The sequence below is a fragment of the Apis laboriosa genome, unplaced genomic scaffold, assembly GCF_014066325.1.
Source record: "Apis laboriosa isolate Shangri-la unplaced genomic scaffold, ASM1406632v1 scaffold5213_cov150, whole genome shotgun sequence".
NCBI lineage: Eukaryota > Metazoa > Arthropoda > Insecta > Hymenoptera > Apidae > Apis > Apis laboriosa.
In genome coordinates, this window is record NW_025223582.1 from 592,581 (window position 1) to 614,717 (window position 22,137).

The following is a 22,137-nucleotide window of genomic DNA, read 5'->3' on the forward strand; positions in this document are numbered from 1 at the left end:
ATTTTTAAATATGAAAACAATTTTATTTTTTCCTGTTAAAAAAATCAAATTTACGTTTATATATATATATAAGTTACTTTTGTTTATATATATATATATAAACAAAAATATATATATTATATATATATATATATATATATATGTATTTATAAGTGAAAGTAACTAAAAAGAGAAATAATAAAAAAATGCTTTTAGAATTTGAATACTTCTATTTTCTTTCATAATCTCATTTCGATAATAAAGAGCAAAGTAAAACTTCGTTTCAATATTTCAATTTGAAATACACTTGAGCAAATTAATTCTTAGAAATTGCTTGTATAAAAGGAAATCAAAAATAGTATCAAAGAGTTATAATTTTGTCTCAAGAATTTAAATATGAAGAAATTTTAAAGGCTGCGCAGTGAAAAGCGCATTTTTTATACGCATGTTATATAACAATGACAATTTTTTGTTTTAATTGCAATAATCTAATTACTAGCACCATAATATTTAAAATGTCGTTAAGTGTTCTTCTTTTTTCTTTCCTTAATTTTTCAATAGCGAAATTGACCTTTTCTGCCCATACCGTTGTGATAAACTCTGAGCGGTGTATAATTTCCATTTCCGTTCATCGCTACATATAAAAAAAACAAGAGAAGAAAAAGATATAATAAAATTTATATTGAAATTTACAAAGTAACAAAATAAATCATTAAACATTCGAAATAATGTATATATATATAATGTAACAATACTATAAAATAAATAAATTATTAAAGATTCACTCACTTAATTCATATTCCTTAATAGCAGCTTGCATAATAAAACACATTAATTAAAATAGTTTATAAATACAAATCATCAAATATATTTACCTTGTACAATAGTAGGAGGTTGTCGTGCTCCTTGTATGATATGTGCATGACATCGTGGTTTCAATATACCATGGTACAAAATAAAATATAAACCAGCAACGGCTGCGGCAGCAACGGCCATACAACGATAAACAAATCTCAATGAATCGATGATATCAGAGCTATTGATATTGATATAAGCACCAATTACGGCTCCGATGCATCGACCTGAATCAAATTAAAAGAATTAAAAGTAATATTACAAAAATAAATAAATTTAATTCAAATTTATCGAATATATATATTCAATATGAATACATGCCAATGCAGAAATGTGCAATCACAGGTAGTGCTTGAGCAGTTACTGTTAAATGACGTGGTACGAGATGTCTCAGATAAAGAATGGCAGTAATCCACATAATTCCTAACGTAAAGACTTCGAGGCCTTCCGAAATCAAAGACCACCAAGGTTCTGCTATGAGGCTTAAACCAGTAAACCTAAAAATTTCAATTTTAAAAAATATATAAATTAAAAAATATTTCAATATATCATAACATAATATAAATTAGTAACATTATACAAAAACTTACCTACCTAATAATATACACGGTAAAGGCAGTGATAAGAAGATTACTGTGACCACAGTAATCAACTAGATGTTCAGACTTCCAAAGGAATAAAAATGCTGGAATTGCTCCAATCGTCATAGCTACACCAATGGGAAGTTCATCACCTCCCAACTTCTGTAAATGTCTAAATATAAAAATATTAATTTTTATTGTATAAATATATTTTCTTATTATAGCTTAAAACAACAATACTTAACTGATCTTAAAATTAATTCCATCACTAATTCAATAATTTCAGATCAATTTTATTGTTCTCATAATAGTGTAAAATAAATAATTAAATAAATAATTAATAAAAAATCTTACAAAGGCAAATAACTATCCATGGCGCTCCAGAAAGTTCCCATAACGATGAGTACAATTACAAGAGCGGCAGTTTCACTGCCATATCTTTTGATAGCGCTCATGGGAAGTGCCAGCATGCCGCTTCTGGTATGCCACCACCATTCTGGTGGACTGAGTGGCATGCCGTTGGCACAAAAAGCTACAAGAGCTGCCAAAAGCATCATTACAGCATGTATACCAATTGGTAGATAGTAGAAAGAATTCAAGTTTTCCATAAGTGTGCATAAATAACCAGTTAAGGGACCAAAAATGGCAAATCCAAGAGAACCGAAAGCTAATTGACGTCCCACATCTCCACGTCCACAGGATGTTTCTCTAGTAACTATAACAACTGCTGCATCAATTAAAGCTACAGCTGTCGTTGGAAAAATATCAGCGACTGATCGAATGGTTAAGTATGTCCAGAAAACTAAATAAGACCAATCTTCTGTCTGTTGACATTGACTTTCTATGAGGATGCTATCTAAATCCAAAATTGTTGTATTAAAAAATTGTTGTATCACGATGATACTGATATTAACATCATATTAAAAAATAATATTACCTGGAAGAGTATATGGATCAACTAAATCACATTCAATAGTACAACTCTGAAAAATTTCTGCCATTCTGGTTTCCAATTCTAGAGGTATACGACAAGCAAAATATTCAGCCAAGGGATATACACACCAATCTTGATCACTTTTGTTGTTTAAGGCTTGTCTCAAAGTAGCATTTATGGCCAAATTGCCTGAATACTTAGTATAAACGTGACAAACAATATTGTCACCTTCTTTAAAACATAAATGAGGTGGTTCATTATGAGGCATGGCAAATCTTCGTATTTTTTTGATTTCCTCTTGTTCCTATAATATATTTCATGAATTTTAATCATTTTTGTTACATACTGACAATTATTATCTAAATTATTATCTAAATATTTACCTGGGAATATATTTCACTTTCAAGAGGAATCACTGTTGTTTCGCCACTGCCATCTAGAACAATTATATCAGAATCGGTTGTTCCAAAAGTAGTGAATCCATCATTATTGTCAGAATGCCATCGTTTTAATCCTGTAGGGTAACAAGCATAATCGCAACTTTCTAAAAGCAATGAACCAATTCTGCTTTCGTCAGACCATCTATGGCAAGAAATATGATTTTTACATTTTTCTTGCAATACCACTGCCCCTGTTTGATCACAATTAAACTTTAGGCCTGGTCTTCTTTCTCTTGGGAGCTCAATACGGTCAACCGTTGGAATCAATAAGAGAAAAGCATAAAAAATGGCAGATAAAATGCAAGCTATAGCGATCATCAATCTTAGGTAACGACCAGTCGATTTATCATTTCTTCCCTGATGATCTGCTAATTTATCTGCAATAGGAGCGGCAATCAGAGGTCCCAGGATTGCGATTGCTGGCGAAATTATTGAGATCATACGGATTTGGTCGATACTCAATCCCATTTCCGTCATATGTAAAGGAAGAAAGGGGAAGAGACATCCCATTCCTGATAAAATAATTATGATGATGACATATTTTACAATTTATTTATTTTTAAAACAAAATATTTTTGATAAATTCAATATTCGTAATACATATTTATTAATTACTTATTCGTTATTCGTTTTAAATATACCTCCAAAAAAGAGGAATAATAGAAGTTTTAATGAAAGAAGATTAATGTTAATAAATTTCTTTTTCGGTAGATCCTTAGTTGTTTCCATTCTTTCCGTAGAAGCCGTGATTGACATCTTGGATATAATTATAACGTTTCTTTTAAAAACAGGTATAAATAATTCCAAAGATACTGACGACCATTGATCGTCTATTAAGCTAATGATCCTCCTTTAATTTCCATTTTTTTGAATTCATTTTTTGTCTACAAAAATAAAAAGTTTTTTGAAATAAAGATATTTTTTTATAATTCATATAATTTTATAACTATATTATAATTTTATAACAATTAGAATAACAATTATAATAATTATTTATCATTCATCGATATATTTTTTAGGATATATTTCACAATTTAAATTATTATAATATTTTCATTCTAAAGAAGGCATGGATCATATGATCACGATACAAGTTGTATATATAAATAATTGATCATTCAATCACATGACCATACAAAAGTTCCTTCTTATGTATACGAAGCACGATCAAAGACACCGCTACACCGAAAAAATGAGAACTCGTCATTCATATATTATAAAGAAATTAATGAAAAAAGATAGTTCAAGGATATCTATTTTTTGATTTCATTAAGGAATTGTTTCTTTTGATAAAAAAAAAAGGAAGATACTATTTATATATCCTGGAATATATGTATTTACATGTTTTATATTACTTATATAATATTTAAAAAAAATTCATTAGATAGTACATTTTAAAAGAATATTAATCAATATATGTGTTATAAATTTTAATCTTTAATAAATAATTAATTATTAGTAAATTATTATTTTATACAAAAGAACAATGAAGACATAGATATGTTTCCATTTCATCATATAATAAATATTATAATTAATATTATAATTAAATTATCATAATTATTAAACACATCCATCATATCAATTGTTTTATAATTTTCTAACAATATATTATTTTTTCTCAAAAATTAGTAGGCATTGTAATTTAAAACAATCATTTTTCCCAAAAAAAGAGCTCTTCATTTTTATCTGCATTGTTTTTTATTTGCATTCGTATTGTATATCTTGTATATTCTATATTAGATTTTTTTCCTAGAATGAGCATTTGAAAATCCTAATCGATTTGCAACATAAAGAAATCTTTAAAATTATATTTTCGAAATAAAGTTTCGAGAAATTATGGAATAGAATACATTAAACAGAATATGTAAAATAATCAAATATCAATTTGCAAGAATTGATAAAAATAAATGTATTATTAATTGCATAATTGTAAAATCGATTTTATAATTTAATCCTGTATACATTTTTAATATTCAATCTTTACATTCATGAATAATCAATGAATTAATGAATTACTTAATTAGTATGCAGTATTATTTATTGTATTATTATTCTTAATAATTCTTTTTTATTTTCAACAATTTATTTTATACACTATTTCAAAATTGCTTATTGTGTAGTAAAATTTATATTATTGAAGTTCAATATTTTTTGCTTTTAAAGTTCATCCATTTTTTTCTCATCATTATTACAACCAGAATTTTATCTTTAAAGAAAGTTATAGTTAGCAAAATACAAATATGTAATTGACATTATCAGACTTGTCTTTTCATTATACGGTAACGTCATTGTTGCAAAGAAATCAGGCGATGACGACATACGATCTCGTCATCTAACTCGTTTTCATTCATCCTCCTACGTACTCTTCACAATTAAACGCTCGTCCGTTTCGTTCAATCATTCTCCTCCCTCACGGATGTTACCACCGGTTAGCAACCGTCTTAATGTCTTTGAGAAGGAAACGAGAATTACAGTAATGCTTATATAGTTCAATAATATACGTAGTATATCCTACTATTTTTTTGTTTCTAAAGTATTTATTTTTCATAAGAATTTATAATTTGCGTATTAGAATTTGTTTTTATTTTTATAAAAAATAGAAAATGGAATGTAATTCTAATAACATTTGATAATCAAATGAAATTATAAATATTCATTATATATATCCATAATTTTTTTTTATACTTAATATTATCGTTTGTTTTTGTAGAAAAAAAATAAGGATAAACAAAACTTTAAAGTTTGTTAACTTGTTTATAAAATATAAATTAATATTATATATATATTTCTTTGTTTCTTATATTATAAAATTTATAAAACTAAAAATAAAAAATATATTGTCAAAATAATCAAACATAGAATTTCTTATATTATATTTGCAAAAGAAAAAGAACATCCATTCATACCATGTATTATCAGTTATAACATTTCTTATCTGTGTAATTCTCTTCTCATTCTCTTATATTTGTTTATGCTAAAAGTATTTTTGCAATAATAATACGTATTATTTTAATATCATAACAATTTCTTTGAAATTATGACAATATATTAAATTATTATTTATATAAGTTAATAAATTTTTTCTTATTTAGATTTATTTCTATATGTCTCGTATTAATTTTTCGTATTAATATATATCTGTTATTTTCATTTCATACTTTAATATCTTCTGTTAGAAAATAAAATCTATAACATAATAAATCTTCAATCAATCGATCGATAATTAAATTAAAAATAAAATTCGAAATAAATAAGATTGATTATTTAAAGGAGTTTTTATCTTTATTTTTTTTATAAAGAATATTTTCAATGTTTTGTTTCTAAAATATTGATTTACAACAATAGATTAGCTGAGTCACCCCTATGACCCAGAAAATCCGGAAGTCAGAGACGGATTAGTGAATGTATCAGTTTACAATAATCGATGCAAATTTTATCGAATATCGAATGTCTATAAACTTTTAATACTTTCAATATAGAATAAATTAAGTATATATACTTAATTAATAATAAAGCAAGCAATGTAAGCAACAAATTTTTATCGAATAAGATGACAAGTTCTCTGAAATTAATATTAGATTATATTATTAAATTCTATATAGTGTAAATAAATACTATTTAACAATAAATGATATATTATATGTTCAGAAACAAGATATTGTTATCAATCCAGAAAAATCCACTATTGTATTTTGGAAACCAACCAACCTTATATTTATATAAATATACGATTGTTTATTTTGATATTGCAAATAGGATATTGATGTTGAAATTTTTATTAATTTTTTTAATATCCATAAAAATTTGAAAAATATAAGATTAATTCATCTATGAATAAGAAAAAAATCGATTAAAAAAGTTTTTTGTTCTAAAAAATATACGACATTAAACATTTGAATTAAAAAATGAATTATTCACACATTATTGAGCAGATCATTAAATAATTGACAAAATAAACGTGAGTAAAACATTGCACGAATTAGCGTAATTGTCGCATAATTTTATCCGATTGAATTCACTTTTATATGATAGCTTTATTATACCGTGTGAAACTAAAGATTATTTTCTAGATTCTTTCTTTTTATACTATAACAACATTATATTTTTCCTAAGTAAATAAATTTTTCCAATAAAATAAAAAATATATATAAATGTTATATTTGAAAAATGAAAGAAATCTAATTTTTCAAATTTAAAAAGAATCATTCATATTAATTTAATAAAAAAAATCTTGAAAAACATTTCATGAAACATCAAACTTGTTCTTTTATTTCTTCCTATATCTTCTTTTATCTTCTAAATTTTTAGCCAATTCGGAAACAACCAAGCAAATCTAGTTGTTTATTTAATCAATTCGAAGATATCTTCAACTGTATTTCCACGACGAAGATTAGAATTCTTCAAGTATCTTTACCACTGTTAAATTAACGAGTATTTCCTATCTCCTATTTTTTTCTTCAAGGTTCTCTGTTCCACTTCGTGTCTATTGCTATTTCGATTATTTTGCAATCAATTTTCGAGTATGGAATAAACGTGGTGGAACCTGTAATGAGTGCGTGTACTAGAATGGCAATCCTAACTAGGTTAACGACAGGTCACGAAACCTCGAATGTTTTCTTTTAATACAAACATTTTCTATACATATTCGTATATTTTTAAAGCTTAAATATCTAAATATCGCTGAATTATCGCAATATTAAATAAAATAAAATACGCACTGCGATATTTTTTAGTTATTGAAATTTGCGATATATTTGTATAAATTATTCTAACAACTTAATTCTAATAAAATTATAATTAATATTCCACTGTCACTCATTGTGAAAATATTTCTTCTATATAATAAGAGCTTATTATTGTATACCAATTCCAATTTTCAATTCCTAAGTAAGAATTAATAATAAGTCGAAAACTCTTTATCATATATAATAAAAAGTTTAAAAATATTAATAAATATATTAAAAAAAAAGAAATTTGTTGAATTATTAACTGACGAATAGTTTTGAATAATTATGCATCATCTAATAACAAATTAATTAAATATGAAAGAAAAAATTTCTATAAAACAGTTTATATAATATATTTTCAAGTCGTATGCGATTATTGATTTATATGCATATTTTTAACGATTTATAGAAATCTATCGCTTTTATACTTTTAATAAATTAAAAAAAGAAAGTAATAGAATTCAAGTTAGAATTCAAGCATTCATGTATCAAATATAAAACAATTTAAATTAACGATCTATAGTCTTTCTTAGTAAATTTTTCAGAAATTACAAAACTCATCATTTGGTCACGCTATAATTTAGACCAATTATTTTTTTTCATTGCAAATATATTCACTTTGGTTATAAATAGTTACATACGAACGTCGCCTTTTAAGTGGGTGGGATTCATTTAATGGTTTGCTGGTCCGCATTACAGAGAACGGAAGTGGCGATTGTGATTATGCATATACAATAAATATAGCGCAATTGAATATCATAGCAGCACCATTATCCATTTTTAGCTAAACAATATTACATTACATTAAGCATATTCTATTATTCTATTATTCTATTATTTTTAAAATTAATTTAAAATAAAAAAATCAGGAATAAAATATTAAAAGAAATTAAAAGAATTATTCTCTTTGTTTATAAATTTTTTTTAAAAATTCTCTTGTTCTCATTTTTAGTTTTTTTTTTTAATTTTTTTCCCATAACAATATATCTTGTGTAATATGGAAATGAATATTGAATGTTCAAAAAATATAAAGAAACTTTTCAGAAATGGATATATATACGAAATTTTTCTTTGGTTATGGAGTCTGCATGTCCTCTGTACGACTAGTTTCTTACATCATCGGGAACAGGTTATCGATTACGTCACAATTGTACCATATATCTTGAAATCTAATCTTACATTTGATGTTACCATAATTAACGCAGTTGTTCTCTAGAAACTACAAAAAATAAAAATATATATATAAATATTTAATTTTAATTTTTTAACATTACAGATACGAAAATTAAAATTGTATTGTATTATATCACATAGATTTTTAGAAATTTTCTTTATATAAAAATTTAATATATAATAATAATATAATAATAATAATATATAACATGATATTAAATCTTCTAATTAATATATAGTTATAGGTCATAATAGGTCATAATAGTTATAGGTCAATAAGAAAAATAGTTTTTTTTTTTTAAAGAAGCTTTATATTTATTTCTTATCTCTTTCTATTTAAAAAAAGTTTTAGAATAAATATGAATTTTCATTAAATATGTATTTTATTTAAAAATGAAGAATTTTTTTTAATATTAAAATATAATAATTATATTAATTTAATATAATAATTTAATAAATATTAATCTTTAATATTAGTGATATAATACTAGTAAACTAAACTATATAATTGAATATAATAAATATATTAAAAAATATTTAGTATATTTATAAAATACTTTAATATAATATTAATTTTTTTTTGATATAATATTATTATATATTTTATTTTAATATTTATCAAAAAATTGAAAAAAATTCGTAGTATCTATCAATGAATAATTACAAAATATTCATTAAGAATTATCTCTCCTCATTTATAATTTTTGAAAATTTTTGTAAGGGACTATGCAATAGATATTCATTCCTGTCTGTCGGTTGTTCAATCTCGTAATGGCATATTTTAACAATGCAAGAATACTAGTCAGGAAAATGAGTTTTTCATTGAGAATCTGAATATCTCTGAATAAGTATTTCCAGTGATTCAATCTGAATTCTCTTAGATCTCTCATATTACTGTCCTTTATGAATGTAATTTCATATTTATGATTTTTATTACAACTGAATGTAGATTAAAATTTTTTTTCGAGTATATATATATCATCAATATATATGAAAATTAATCAATTTACTTTTAAGAAATATTATTTAGATAATATTTAGATAAATTTGAACAATTAAATTTGAGAGAAAAAATTTGAAATAATGTTGAATCAGTCTCATTGCAAAATGTATTTTTATAAAGAATTTCGATACAATCATGATGATATTTGTTCAGTGTTAAATCTCTGATTACCAGTATTGAACAAGATGAACTATTTAATCTTTCGCTTCCACAATTTCATTAATCTAATTTTGATGCTTGTTATATATGTATAGTTGTCGTGTAGGGTGATGTGTAGGCGGGATACGCATATTTTTTATGGGTCCCGTTTGCATCAAGATACCATAAATACATATATCCAACCGTATACTTTGTAATTTTTAATTTATTAATAATTAATTTTTAATACTTATAATAATACATATAATAATTTATCGTGACATACAGATATTCTCTAATGAATATGTAATTGAACAAAAACTGTATTAACTAATATGAAATTCTCTAAAAATTTAGAATCAATAACTTTAATACTAAAAAAAAAAAAAAATTAAAAATACTTAAAATTTATATATAATTTTTTGTAATTTTAAATGTATATTAAAAATGATATTATTAAAATATATAATGTGTTAATTAATATTTTCAGTTCTCAAAGGAAAAAATTTTTACAAATAATATAGTTATAATAATTTAATTTTTTACATAACATATCTTCTATAAAATCTATGTACCATTCAAATCATCTTGAGCAACAATTATAATTAAAACAATTATAATATATTTTAAACGTAATAATACATATTCAAGTTTATTTGAAACTTATTTTAGGGATTATTTAATTTTAATTTTAAGAATCCACAGAATTTTGAATATGAATCCATAGAATTCATATTCATCAATCTTAAAACGAATCTAGAACAATTATTAGACATAATTTTAAAATTTTAAGTAATATTAGACATTAAATTTCTGACATAATTTAATATTAATGGTATACGTTTCTTTAACCGAAAGGATTGGTTTATCCTTGAGACTAACAAGGCTATGCTGGGAATCGTAAACTGGAGATTGAGTAGTGTGGATCTGTTTGTAGAACTCGAGAATCTATAGCAAGCGATGACGTTAAATCGAGACGAGAAGAGATTGGTTTTTTCCTTTGTATAGTTACATGAGAGAGAGAGAGAGAGAGAGAGAGAGAGAGAGAGAGAGAGAGAGAGAGAGAGAGAATTTACAAGCAATTTGAATTACTCATTCGTGCATTGCACGAATCCTAATTAAATCCCATCATCCAAAATCTCACACTTCTAGATTATGCTTTCTCTATTTGCTCCAACAATGATGTTTTGTGAACCACTTCAACGATAACAAGAAGCTATAGATATGAACATATAAAAACTTATTAAAACAAACAAATATAAAAAAATAATAAAATTTTATTTATATTTATTAAAATTTTATTTATGTTATAATTAATGAAAACAGAAGAATTCTTGAATATGTGAACATAATTTATAATCCTATTATAAAAGATCCCATCCATTTTCTTTTCTTTTATATCCATTTTACATTATGTATCCTATTGAATGAATTCTAACCTAATATTAATCAATAATCTATTGAATATATAATCAATAAATGATGAATAAATCAAAAATTGAATAAAAAATTTCAATATAAAACAGCGATTTCATGCCTACCTGTAAACATGTATCATATTTTGTTGCATATGTTGTTTATTTTCACTAGAGGCAAACGCATAGGATGTTCGATGTGTATTTACTGTGGATAACGGAACCTTATTGCGCGCGCGAGTACGAGCGAGAAAACGGGACGTGTATATGCGAAGAAAACGACGCGAAAGATGAGAAGAAACGAGGGAGAACTTGTACAATATTTATTGTCATCTGAACGAACGGGTTCTCAGAGAATTTCTTCGAACGAAGATTATTATATTCATTTGTGGTAAAAATAAAATTACGTATGCTTACTCGTACTTCCAAATACAATTAATTTTATCATATTACATTTATAAATTGTTTTCGACAAGTAACGGTAGTTGAGGTTATGCTCGTATTGATCTAAAAAATTTTATCGTGCTACAATTTGCACAATTCGATATCTCGAACGATTTAATAAAAAAATTCGAAATTGATATCGCAAAGAATGAATGATAATGATATACAATTAATAATAAATATTTAATCCTATTACAAAATTTCCTCTATAAATAATATAAATAAAATGTAATAAAGCTTTAATATTGATCATTACTATTTATTTTTAATAGAATCAATTAATTTTATTTTCATTAAAGTTCATAAGTACTTTTTTATAACTATACTTAATTTTTAATACAAAATTATATTTCATTCTTCATACATTACTTAAGTTTTTCCATGAAAAATATTTTTGTATTTCTATTTTACACAACAATAACATAGTTACTTCATTTCAAATTCAGTTTTAAAGTATGAAATTTTTATAAATTTAATAATTCTTACTAATGAAATTTTAATGTTTTGGTCACATTCTCATAAATTCACAATATCCGCACCTAATATCTTGTTGCCGCAATAAGAATAGAGTTAACCAATACAAATAGTAATTAATGGAAAAAGTATTGACAAAAAGTTCAACGGCTTGAGCTAGATTTAATTAATAACTATCGAATACGACTATTGTGAGTGCAAGAACAGAATAATTTTTCCTCGGTAATACATTTTTAAAATTAATTTTTGCCCAGTCGCGACAACTTATGTCATTCTTGATATTTCTGACAATTTCCGCGATGAAGAACTTAATGATCCTTCAGCGTATTCCCAAAGCGACTTTTCATCATTGGAATCAAATAGTACATGGACTCTATTGTCACGATCAAAATCACAAAAGTTAGAATTGCAATTGACGAGACAAAGAAGTGAGACTATTATCGGTTATTTTTTAAAAAATATATATATTTTTTAAAAAATATATATTTATAAATAAATATTTTTTAAAATATTCATTTCAAAATCCTTGATCTTATTGATAATTGAATATTCTCATGTAAAGAAATCTTTTTTCTTTCCTGAATCGATCCTGTAGAACATGATGAATATTTATTTTATTTTCATTATTTATTATTATTTATTATAAATTTAAATATTTATTTATATTTATTTGACATATATTTTATTTAAATTTTAATAAAATATCGTTAATAATTAATATAATTACAAATACAATTAATCATTATGTTTGAAAAATTATAATTATAAAAATAATTTTTATGTTAATATAATTAATAGCATTATTTTAAATTTTATAAAAATATATTCTATACGATTCAATATATTAATAAATTACTTATGTCGTCAGACAGTATGAAAATTTAATAAAAAATATCAATCGCATTATTATAAAAAAAAAATTAAAATGTTTCTGTGAATTTAAATTATTTGAAATCATGTGTTTCATGCTTCGATAAAAAAAAATGAAATGTGTCATTCGATTTAAAATAATGTCAAAAAATACGAACACATTTTTTTTATATTTATATTTTATATATTCCTTTTTTTAATATTGATGATAATTTTATATATTACAATTATAATAATATTTAATTTTCAATTAATATTCTTAATAATTATTATTTTACTTTATATTTTATTCTATTCTTATATTATCTATTCTATATTATTCTACATTCTATAACCAACATAAAATTATTAAATTTATTTCAATAAAGGATTTGTTTATTTGAAAAAAATTAGATTCAGAAATAAGAATAAATGATTCGGAATTAAAAAAATAGAGCAAAATAAATATAAAGAATAATTCATATGATTATTTTCATGGACATTTTGATACATATACGCGTTGACTTATTTATTCGTTATACTATTATTAAATGTTCCAACTATTTCAGAGAACGTCAAATGTATAATTAAATTATCCGCTTCAATCAGCGTAATTTCTTATAGTTACATATGCAAGTAAAATATTGTAATCCTGTATGAAACGTTTCAGAAATTTCGATCGATAACAATCACTCGCGGCTTTTTGCATATAAACGGGTAAAAACGCTCGTGATAGAAAATATAAACAATACGAATGCTGAAAAATAATACAAAATTCTTAATAATCTAATCAAACTTTTACATATAATTTTTTATATTTGTAAATGAAACATAACAATTTAATTAAACTATCTCAAATTGATTGAAAAGACCACTTGAATAGATTATTACTATTGTATTAAAATGCGAGACAGAATAATTGTACATTTTTAATCATGAACAAACGTGTAAAATAAGGTGCATATAAATCACTTTGTCATATTTTTGTTAATTAAACTGGATTGAGATGTGAGTAAAAAAAAAAAAAAATGTCCAAAATCTGTCCATCTCTCTATCGTAATTAACTAAAGAATTCACCATGGAGGATGTCATCCGTTAAAAACAATTGACTATGATTTAAGACGAAAACGGGGTCACGTAGATCCGAGTGTAACGAGAGAATCGACATTCACGGTACGCGTGTACTGAGATATATACTTCGATCAGCGTATCGAAGGGTTGCTGCCCGGACCATAGGGTTTCCGCGATTATAATGAAAGAAATATATATAGAATCACTTACTTTAATAACTAAATCCACAATATTTTTCTTCGAAATGATGTTTCTAATAAGTTTTCCTGGATTTGAATCACGAAATATCACGAAAGTGCGAAATCATAGCTTCAACGATTGATCCAGCACGAAGTCTGGTAAGCGACTGTTGCGTCCCGGTTTGTTCATGACACGACTACGACTCTTGCACACCGGCTTGCGCTTCTCCGCGCGTAAACGTCAATGCGAGTTGCTCTCTAGCATCAACCCACCTTTGCAACACTTTTCATGCATCTTCGGCATCTTCTATAATTATTTCCTGATTCATTTATAAACAAAAATGCTTTTATTCATAAACTGATTTTTTTTTTATTATTTCCAAAAGTAAGTTTATTTTTGTCAATATATTTATATTCATAAAATCGTGATTTTTATATATATATATAAATTATTTTATTTTCAATATAGATAATTTTAATGAACAAAAAATAGATTAATTTAAAGATATAAAGAAATTTAAATAAAATTATTTATTTTAAAAAATATGATTTTTTTTTTAAAGTTGTTTTTCATTTGATAAAAAAAAATCATATAATTTTTTTAAATAAATTAAGAATTGTTTACAAATTTTATTTGTTTTTAGAGTATTTTTTAATGTTATATTTTAAGATATAATGACTATATAAATATCATCTACATATATTTTTTAAAAATTACTGTTATAATTATCTAATTCACAGATAATTCATATCTGTTATAATTTACTATAATACTATAATATTTTACATAAAACTGAACTTATGTAAGATAATGTTCATAAAATCGAAATTGAAAATTATTTTAATAAAAACATTTTAATATTATATTTTAAATTTATTTTAATAATATTTTTAAAGTTATTTTAATAAAATATTTTAATATTGTTTTATTATTAGAAATTTTATATTTATTTTTTATCTTAAAAAAAATGTTATTTTTCTTACAAATTTTTTTTTAACATTTATTACAGAATACAATGATAATTTTCATCCAATAGATCAATTCTTTTATATCATCGATTCTTAATATATCATCGATTTAGATTATATTATAAAAATAAATAATATATTATAAAAATAATAATATTTAATAATCAGAATTCAATCAATTGTTTATTTAGAAGAAATTTTCTTGAGATTTTTATGTTCGCGCTTAATTTCGCCGCTTGTTCTGCATTTCCTATATCGTTTTCTTCCATTTCCGCTTCGATAACCTCATTCGATGGAAGCACTAGAAAAGCACGGTATGTATATACAAGCTGGTTAAATATTCTCGACCAATGGCGTTTCTGCGCAAGGCAGCCTAGGATCGACGCGCTGCGATAGTCGTAACAATTTCGGACAGTTCGTTCCCCGTTTTCACGCCATTATGGATTCGTTAGCGAATTACGCTAGTGACGGGGACAATAGTAATAATTCAGAAGATCCAAAGGTGAGTATTTACATATTGATAAACGTTAGAATATTTTATAATTATTTTGTTGATATCTCATTTTCACTGCGGCATCTATAATACTTAAGAAACTTTCATGTACATACACGACATGGCTTCTCTTAGAATAGGTTTTTAAGTCAATACAATTTTTCAATTATTTATAAATACAATTTTTACATTTAATAATTTTATCTCAAAAAATTGAATTAACTATTTATGATATATATTTATATGTTTTTTAATTGTAGATTTAACGAACCTACACGTTTACTTAACATATAAATTACACGTAATCATTCTTATTTCTACAATTGTAGAGATACAAAAATTCTTATATTTATACATGAATTTTCTAAATTACTAATTTATTTATTAATGTTCTAAGAAATTATTTGATATTTTTGAATATGAATAATTTAATTATTTATTTTGAGATTATTATTAATATAATATCAATAATATCAATAATAATAATAATAATAATAATAATAATAATAATAATAATAATAATAATAATAATATTGATAATATATATTATGATTTTTAAATTATTTAGTGGTTTATCACCAATATTGTGTTTCTAAGATATCATATGGGATGCATGGTGATACCAATAAAAGAGCCAGTGACGCAAACTACGATCCAGTACAAATGGACATGAGTGAGGTATAGTAAAATTGAATGTTTGTAAATGCTTTTTTGTAATATTAAGTACAGAATATTACAACGAATAATAGGAAAATGTGGTATCTTTATGAGGGCTATACATACATATAGGTTCATGACAGAAAAAAAGCTTGGTTTTTAGAGGTCATGTCAAAACTATACAAAACTATATAAATACAATGCAATTTCATAATAACATTGTAGCATTTATTTTGTATTAAATATTCAAAAACAATTAATAAAATAAAACTTTTTTACATTGAAATTGATAAAAAAAGATTGTTTTATAAAGGTTTAATATGAATTGAGACAATTTTTATTATTTTTTATTTGTAAAAATTTTAATAATGTAATATCATTAACAATTCTTTTTTTATCTTTATTTTGAACATTAATAACAATATAATGTTATCATTATATTGTTTTCATTATATATATTATAAATATTTATATTTATATATATGTCTTATCCTTTATTATTTTTATATCATCTTTTAATATATTATAATAATATTATTAAAATATAATTTATGAAATAAAATTTTTTGAGTTTAAGACATGATCTTAAAGCCTTATCATGTGGCAGAAACAATGAGAGTAAAAATTGAGATATTTAAAATTTAAATAATAAGTAAATGGGAATAGTGCCATTTCGTGAGAAAATATTAACACGTAGCTCTGTTGGTAATACATGATACAATATCTACGCACCTCGGCAAGGTCTATGCTGTGTGAGGGTCTTTCAAGACTACCCCAAGTCCTATTGAGAAGACAAAGGTGAGTAGAGGAAGCTGGAAGAAGGTAACACTAATAAAAAATCAACCATCAAAGAAACCACATGTACAAACATATTCGGGTAATATAACTAACTGCTAAAACAGATAAATGTGAAGGGCCCTCATATTCCTGTTTCTCTTTTATTCTATTCTCCAAAATCTAACTGGAAAAAGTGTACAATGAAATTTACAATGTACATTTACAATATAAATTTTTATGTTATAAAATTTTTGTATCAAGTACAACCAAGGATGTGAGAAAATTTATTTTTTGTAAAAATTACAATAGTTTTAAGAATATTCTCTATTATTTTTAAATACTATGGTTTAAATATCAAAAATATTAGGATGTAGTAATTTTTATTTGGTAATTACAAATATTGCAAAATTCAATCTTTACATATACATATAGAAATTCGTTTTTTTTATAAATTTTTTTATAAATTTTATAATTTTAAAATAAATATATTTGTTAGAAACTATTAAACTCATAAAGTTAAATTAGTAAAAGATTGATTTTTGTTAAATTGTGAGGGTATTAAAAAAAACGTTTGGTTTAAGATAATAGTTCTTGTAATGTAAATTGAAATTTATGTTTTATTTAATAAAATATATAAAATGCATATTAATGTGAATAATTTTTATTTCTTTAGGAAAGCAACAACAACAATTCGTCTAGAGAATCCAGTAGTGAAAGAGCACAGAGTCCAGCAGCACAATCAAAAACAGACTCATCTCGATCATTACCTTCTCCCTCAGACCAGAGGTAAGCTGGTTTGTTTGTAAGCTTATTCTCCTCTCAATTTAAATTAATATATTTCTTTGAACTTTATAAGAGAAAAAAACAAACAAACAAACTTGCAACATACTTACCACATAATATTTCCCTTACATGCAAAATAATAATACGAATCTGTGTGGTATATCCTGCAGAACGTAATCGTTTTACAGGCGATCTGATCATGAAAATCACACAGCAAATTCAAAAGACGAGCACAAACGAGGAGATAGATCCGACCGTAATAGACATATGAGTGATAAGGGACGACGACCATCATACGATGATAGAAGACAACGAGAAAACAGTCATAGAGACAGAGATATAAAAAGGAATCGGGATGATGACAGAAAATCCCGTGACGATGATAAAAAAAAAGAAAAGAGTTCGTTAGGATCAAGTAGAGATGAGAAGAGTGATGATAGAGAAAAGAGCGACAAGGATCATCACTATCGTGATGATCGAAGAGATCGAAATCGTGACAGAAGTGACAGAGATAGGCGCAGAGATAGGGACAGAGATCGAGATCGCCGACATTCTAGAGATGATAGATCGAAAGATCGATATCGAGACGATCGATCCAGTTATCATAAAGAAAAAGATCGTGCAAGATCAAGATCTAGATCGAGAGACCGAGCTCCACCTCCTTTTCGAACAATGAGTTATAGAGAAGAAAAAGGTAGAAATAAGTTAGCTCAATTAGAGAAGTTAGGAATTGAACTTAAAGCACCAGAAGGAGACACTACTACACCAGGCATTCAAAATGAACAGAATTATTATAATCCTTTAGCCACAGCGACGCAAGGAAAATATGCGGAACAGATACAGAAGAGAAAACTATTATGGGCGAATAAGGTAATTAATTATTAATTCATGTTAATTTTATATCAAAATATATATTTTTTTAATTATTTTTTAATTATTTCAAATTTATATATATATATTTTTATTTTACAGTCAAAACAAGATGAAGGTAAAACATCTACAGCAGCTTCTACTGCAAACACTTGGGTAGGAACAACATTCACTCATGATCAGGATGGAAAAGTAACGGCAAAGTTTAAGCGGTTAATGGGCATCAAAGACGATTTACCGATTGCTCCGACAGCGGGTACCAAACCAGATATATTAAAAAAACAAGAAGAAATGTTCAATAACATGGAACAACAGTATGAGGTAGCACGTGCTACTACACACACACAACGAGGTGTCGGACTTGGTTATGCTACTGGTGGCTATCAATTTCCTCGATAAAATGTGTTGAAACTTTTGAACGACATTGAGTTATGATTAATAACAAGTCTAACACAGGTGCAACTCGATTTTTGGTTTTACAATTTCGTCAGGTCGATTACAAAACAGAGTTTTTATTTCAAAGTCGTTATATATAGGAATTATAGAGTAATTAAAAGCTTATCAAACAAAGATTTGAATAATCTTGTTATAGTTATATAATTATATTGTAAACATTTAAAAAAATAAATTTATTAAGAATCTGGAAGAAGAACTCTGTGTTTTCGATTTGACGATAAATATTCTTGATTAATTTTTGTTTGAGAAAAAAAATGAAAAGACAAGAAATCTTTGTTTGTTACGAATGTGTTTGTAACATCAATTTATATGATAATTTCATTGTACCTATATACTGTATGTACAAATAAGAGATACATTGACATGAATGATGTTTTTTTCTCTCTCTTTTTTTAATAAATGTCAAATAATTTTTGAATTTTTTTTTTTAAATTCCTTTCTTTAATATAAAGTCAAACTTTAGAATATAAATTTATTCATATTAATCAATATATTTCAGATTTATTGAAAACTTGTACTTAATATTGACTTTATTATATTTATATTAATTTATCTATATTATACATAATATAATAATATAATATAATAATACAATAACATTATACGTAATATAATAATATATTAATTATAATTAAGAATTTTAATTGAAATAAGGTTAAAAATAGTCGGAGCTTTTTGATTAAAAATATAATTAATTTGTTTTATAATAGCAATTATGATTTATAACCATATATTAAAATATCATAAAAGCGCGGTTTAGAAATAACACCTTTTTCGTAAAAGCGAAATATTTTTACGAAATAACCTAAATATTACGATGTTTGTTCGGATTGGCTATGACAAGGCCGACTTGTTACGGAACAAACCGAACACTGAACATTCAAACATGTTTATCAATATGGCGTACCGACATTTGAATTTAATCGTTACGTGACGGTATACTGGAAAAATTTGTGAAATATATGTGAAATTTTATTATATTTGAATTATATTAGACATTAGAATTTAGAAAAATATACATAGATTAGGATTTTAAGCGTTCTTTCAGTATGGAGAATTTTGTGAAGATTGAAAAAATCGGCGAAGGTGAATGTTATAATACCTTGCAGATTATTCTTGTCTAATTAGTATTTCTTTTATCATATTTTTTAAGATTCATTTTATTTATAATCTAAAAATATTTTTAATAAATTTGTATCAAAATTTAATCTATTAATTTATAATAAATTTTGTACAAATTTTAATCTCTTAATTAAATTCTATTTTTAATTAAGGTTATTAAAAGATGATTATTTCAAAAATCATAATTATTAAGCAATCTGTTTAGAATAAAAAAACTATTCATAAGTACACATATACATTTCATTTATAGAATAAAAATTATTATTTTTGTTATTTTGATATTAAAGAAAATTTAAAACGTCACAAAAAATTTATAGCATCACAAAAAAAATTTCACAGGTACTTATGGAGTAGTGTACAAAGGAAAGCATAAAAAAACTGGAGAGATTGTAGCTATGAAAAAAATTCGTTTGGAAAGTGATGATGAAGGAATACCATCAACAGCAATTCGTGAAATTTCTTTACTTAAAGAATTGCCACATCCCAATATTGTTAGATTAATGGATGTCTTAATGGAAGAGACTAGATTATATCTTATTTTTGAATATCTTACTATGGATTTAAAAAAATATATGGATAATTTAGGTACTGGAAAATTAATGGAGCCAAAAATGGTTAAATCTTATTTATATCAGGTTTGAAATTAGTTTTAATATATAATACAAAATAAAATAATTTTGTTACAATAATATATTATTATATAATATTTATACATATAATTATATACAAATTAAAATTACTTTAATATGAATTAATATTATAAAATATAAATACTATAAAATATTTTATAAAAGTTAAAAATATATGTAATCCTTTTTTTAGATTACACGTGCTATTTTATTCTGTCATAAACGTAGAATATTTCATCGTGATCTGAAACCACAAAATTTATTAATTGACAAATCAGGATTGATCAAGGTAGCAGATTTTGGACTTGGAAGAGCATTTGGAATACCAGTTAGAGTATATACACATGAAGTAGTCACTTTATGGTATAGAGCTCCAGAAATTCTTCTTGGTGCCAATAGATATTCATGTGCCATTGATATCTGGAGTATAGGTTGTATATTTGCTGAAATGGCAACCAAAAAACCATTATTTCAAGGAGATAGTGAAATTGATCAATTATTTAGAATATTTCGGTAAATTGATTTTAAAGTCAATATTATATATTAGATTGTAATATAAGAACTTGAATTAATAATATTTTATAGGATATTAAGAACTCCTACAGAAGAAATATGGCCTGGTGTAACACAGTTATCAGATTATAAGGCCACATTTCCAAATTGGATAACTAATAACTTAGAATCACAAGTTAAAACATTAGATAATGATGGACTTGATCTTTTGCAAATGATGCTTATTTATGATCCTGTGCATAGAATATCGGCACGAGCTGCTCTAAAACATCCTTATTTTAACGACTTGGATATTTCTAAATTGCCGCCGGAATAATGCAGAAAAACAAAACGAATGGATAAGTGTATGGTACACAGATATTATGACTACATAAATTATATCTCAGGGTATATTGAAATATTAAGTTATTCATACATATAAAAGCAAACATTTAATGTTTTTTTTTTCAATGACTTTGTTCATCATGTATAATGAAAATTATATTCAGAAGAATATTATGTTTAATCAGCAAAGATAGTTTTTCTATAAAAATTTCGAAGAGAAAAATAATTTTTGTATTATATTTGAACAAAAAATGTTTTGTAGCAATTTGATATTTGAAT

General features: G+C 24.5%; 3 protein-coding genes across 6 annotated transcripts; 2 read left to right on the forward strand and 1 right to left on the reverse strand.

Moving 5' to 3' along the window:
- Positions 1–211: 211 nt before the first annotated feature.
- LOC122717485 lies at positions 212–14,433 on the reverse strand. 3 transcript variants are annotated; one of them, XM_043941592.1, is made up of 9 exons: positions 14,297–14,433; positions 3,431–3,673; positions 2,733–3,301; positions 2,353–2,653; positions 1,770–2,271; positions 1,429–1,587; positions 1,156–1,331; positions 855–1,061; positions 212–613 (listed from the first exon to the last, which is right to left on the reverse strand). In XM_043941592.1, the coding sequence occupies exons 2-9, from the start codon at positions 3,543–3,545 to the stop codon at positions 534–536; spliced, it is 2,109 nt and encodes a 702-aa protein (XP_043797527.1). In that variant the 5' UTR covers positions 3,546–3,673; positions 14,297–14,433; the 3' UTR covers positions 212–533. The 3 variants fall into 3 exon arrangements, with proteins under 3 accessions (XP_043797527.1, XP_043797530.1, XP_043797528.1); XM_043941595.1 differs by having other exon boundaries at positions 3,405–3,673; XM_043941593.1 differs by lacking the exon at positions 14,297–14,433 and adding an exon at positions 11,375–11,495.
- A 1,111-nt stretch (positions 14,434–15,544) lies between these two features.
- LOC122717486 (arginine/serine-rich coiled-coil protein 2) lies at positions 15,545–19,688 on the forward strand. Of its 2 annotated transcripts, none has more exons than XM_043941596.1 (5): positions 15,545–15,736; positions 16,325–16,405; positions 17,835–17,947; positions 18,133–18,814; positions 18,917–19,688. In XM_043941596.1, exons 1-5 carry the CDS (start codon positions 15,674–15,676, stop codon positions 19,211–19,213), a joined length of 1,236 nt encoding a protein of 411 aa, XP_043797531.1. In that variant the 5' UTR covers positions 15,545–15,673; the 3' UTR covers positions 19,214–19,688. The 2 variants fall into 2 exon arrangements, with proteins under 2 accessions (XP_043797531.1, XP_043797532.1); XM_043941597.1 differs by having other exon boundaries at positions 15,615–15,736; positions 16,296–16,405.
- A 500-nt stretch (positions 19,689–20,188) lies between these two features.
- Positions 20,189–22,017, forward strand: LOC122717463 (cyclin-dependent kinase 1). Its single transcript, XM_043941551.1, has 4 exons — positions 20,189–20,356; positions 20,732–21,027; positions 21,215–21,534; positions 21,607–22,017. The coding sequence occupies exons 1-4, from the start codon at positions 20,320–20,322 to the stop codon at positions 21,848–21,850; spliced, it is 897 nt and encodes a 298-aa protein (XP_043797486.1). The 5' UTR covers positions 20,189–20,319; the 3' UTR covers positions 21,851–22,017.
- The last annotated feature ends 120 nt before the right edge of the window (positions 22,018–22,137 follow it).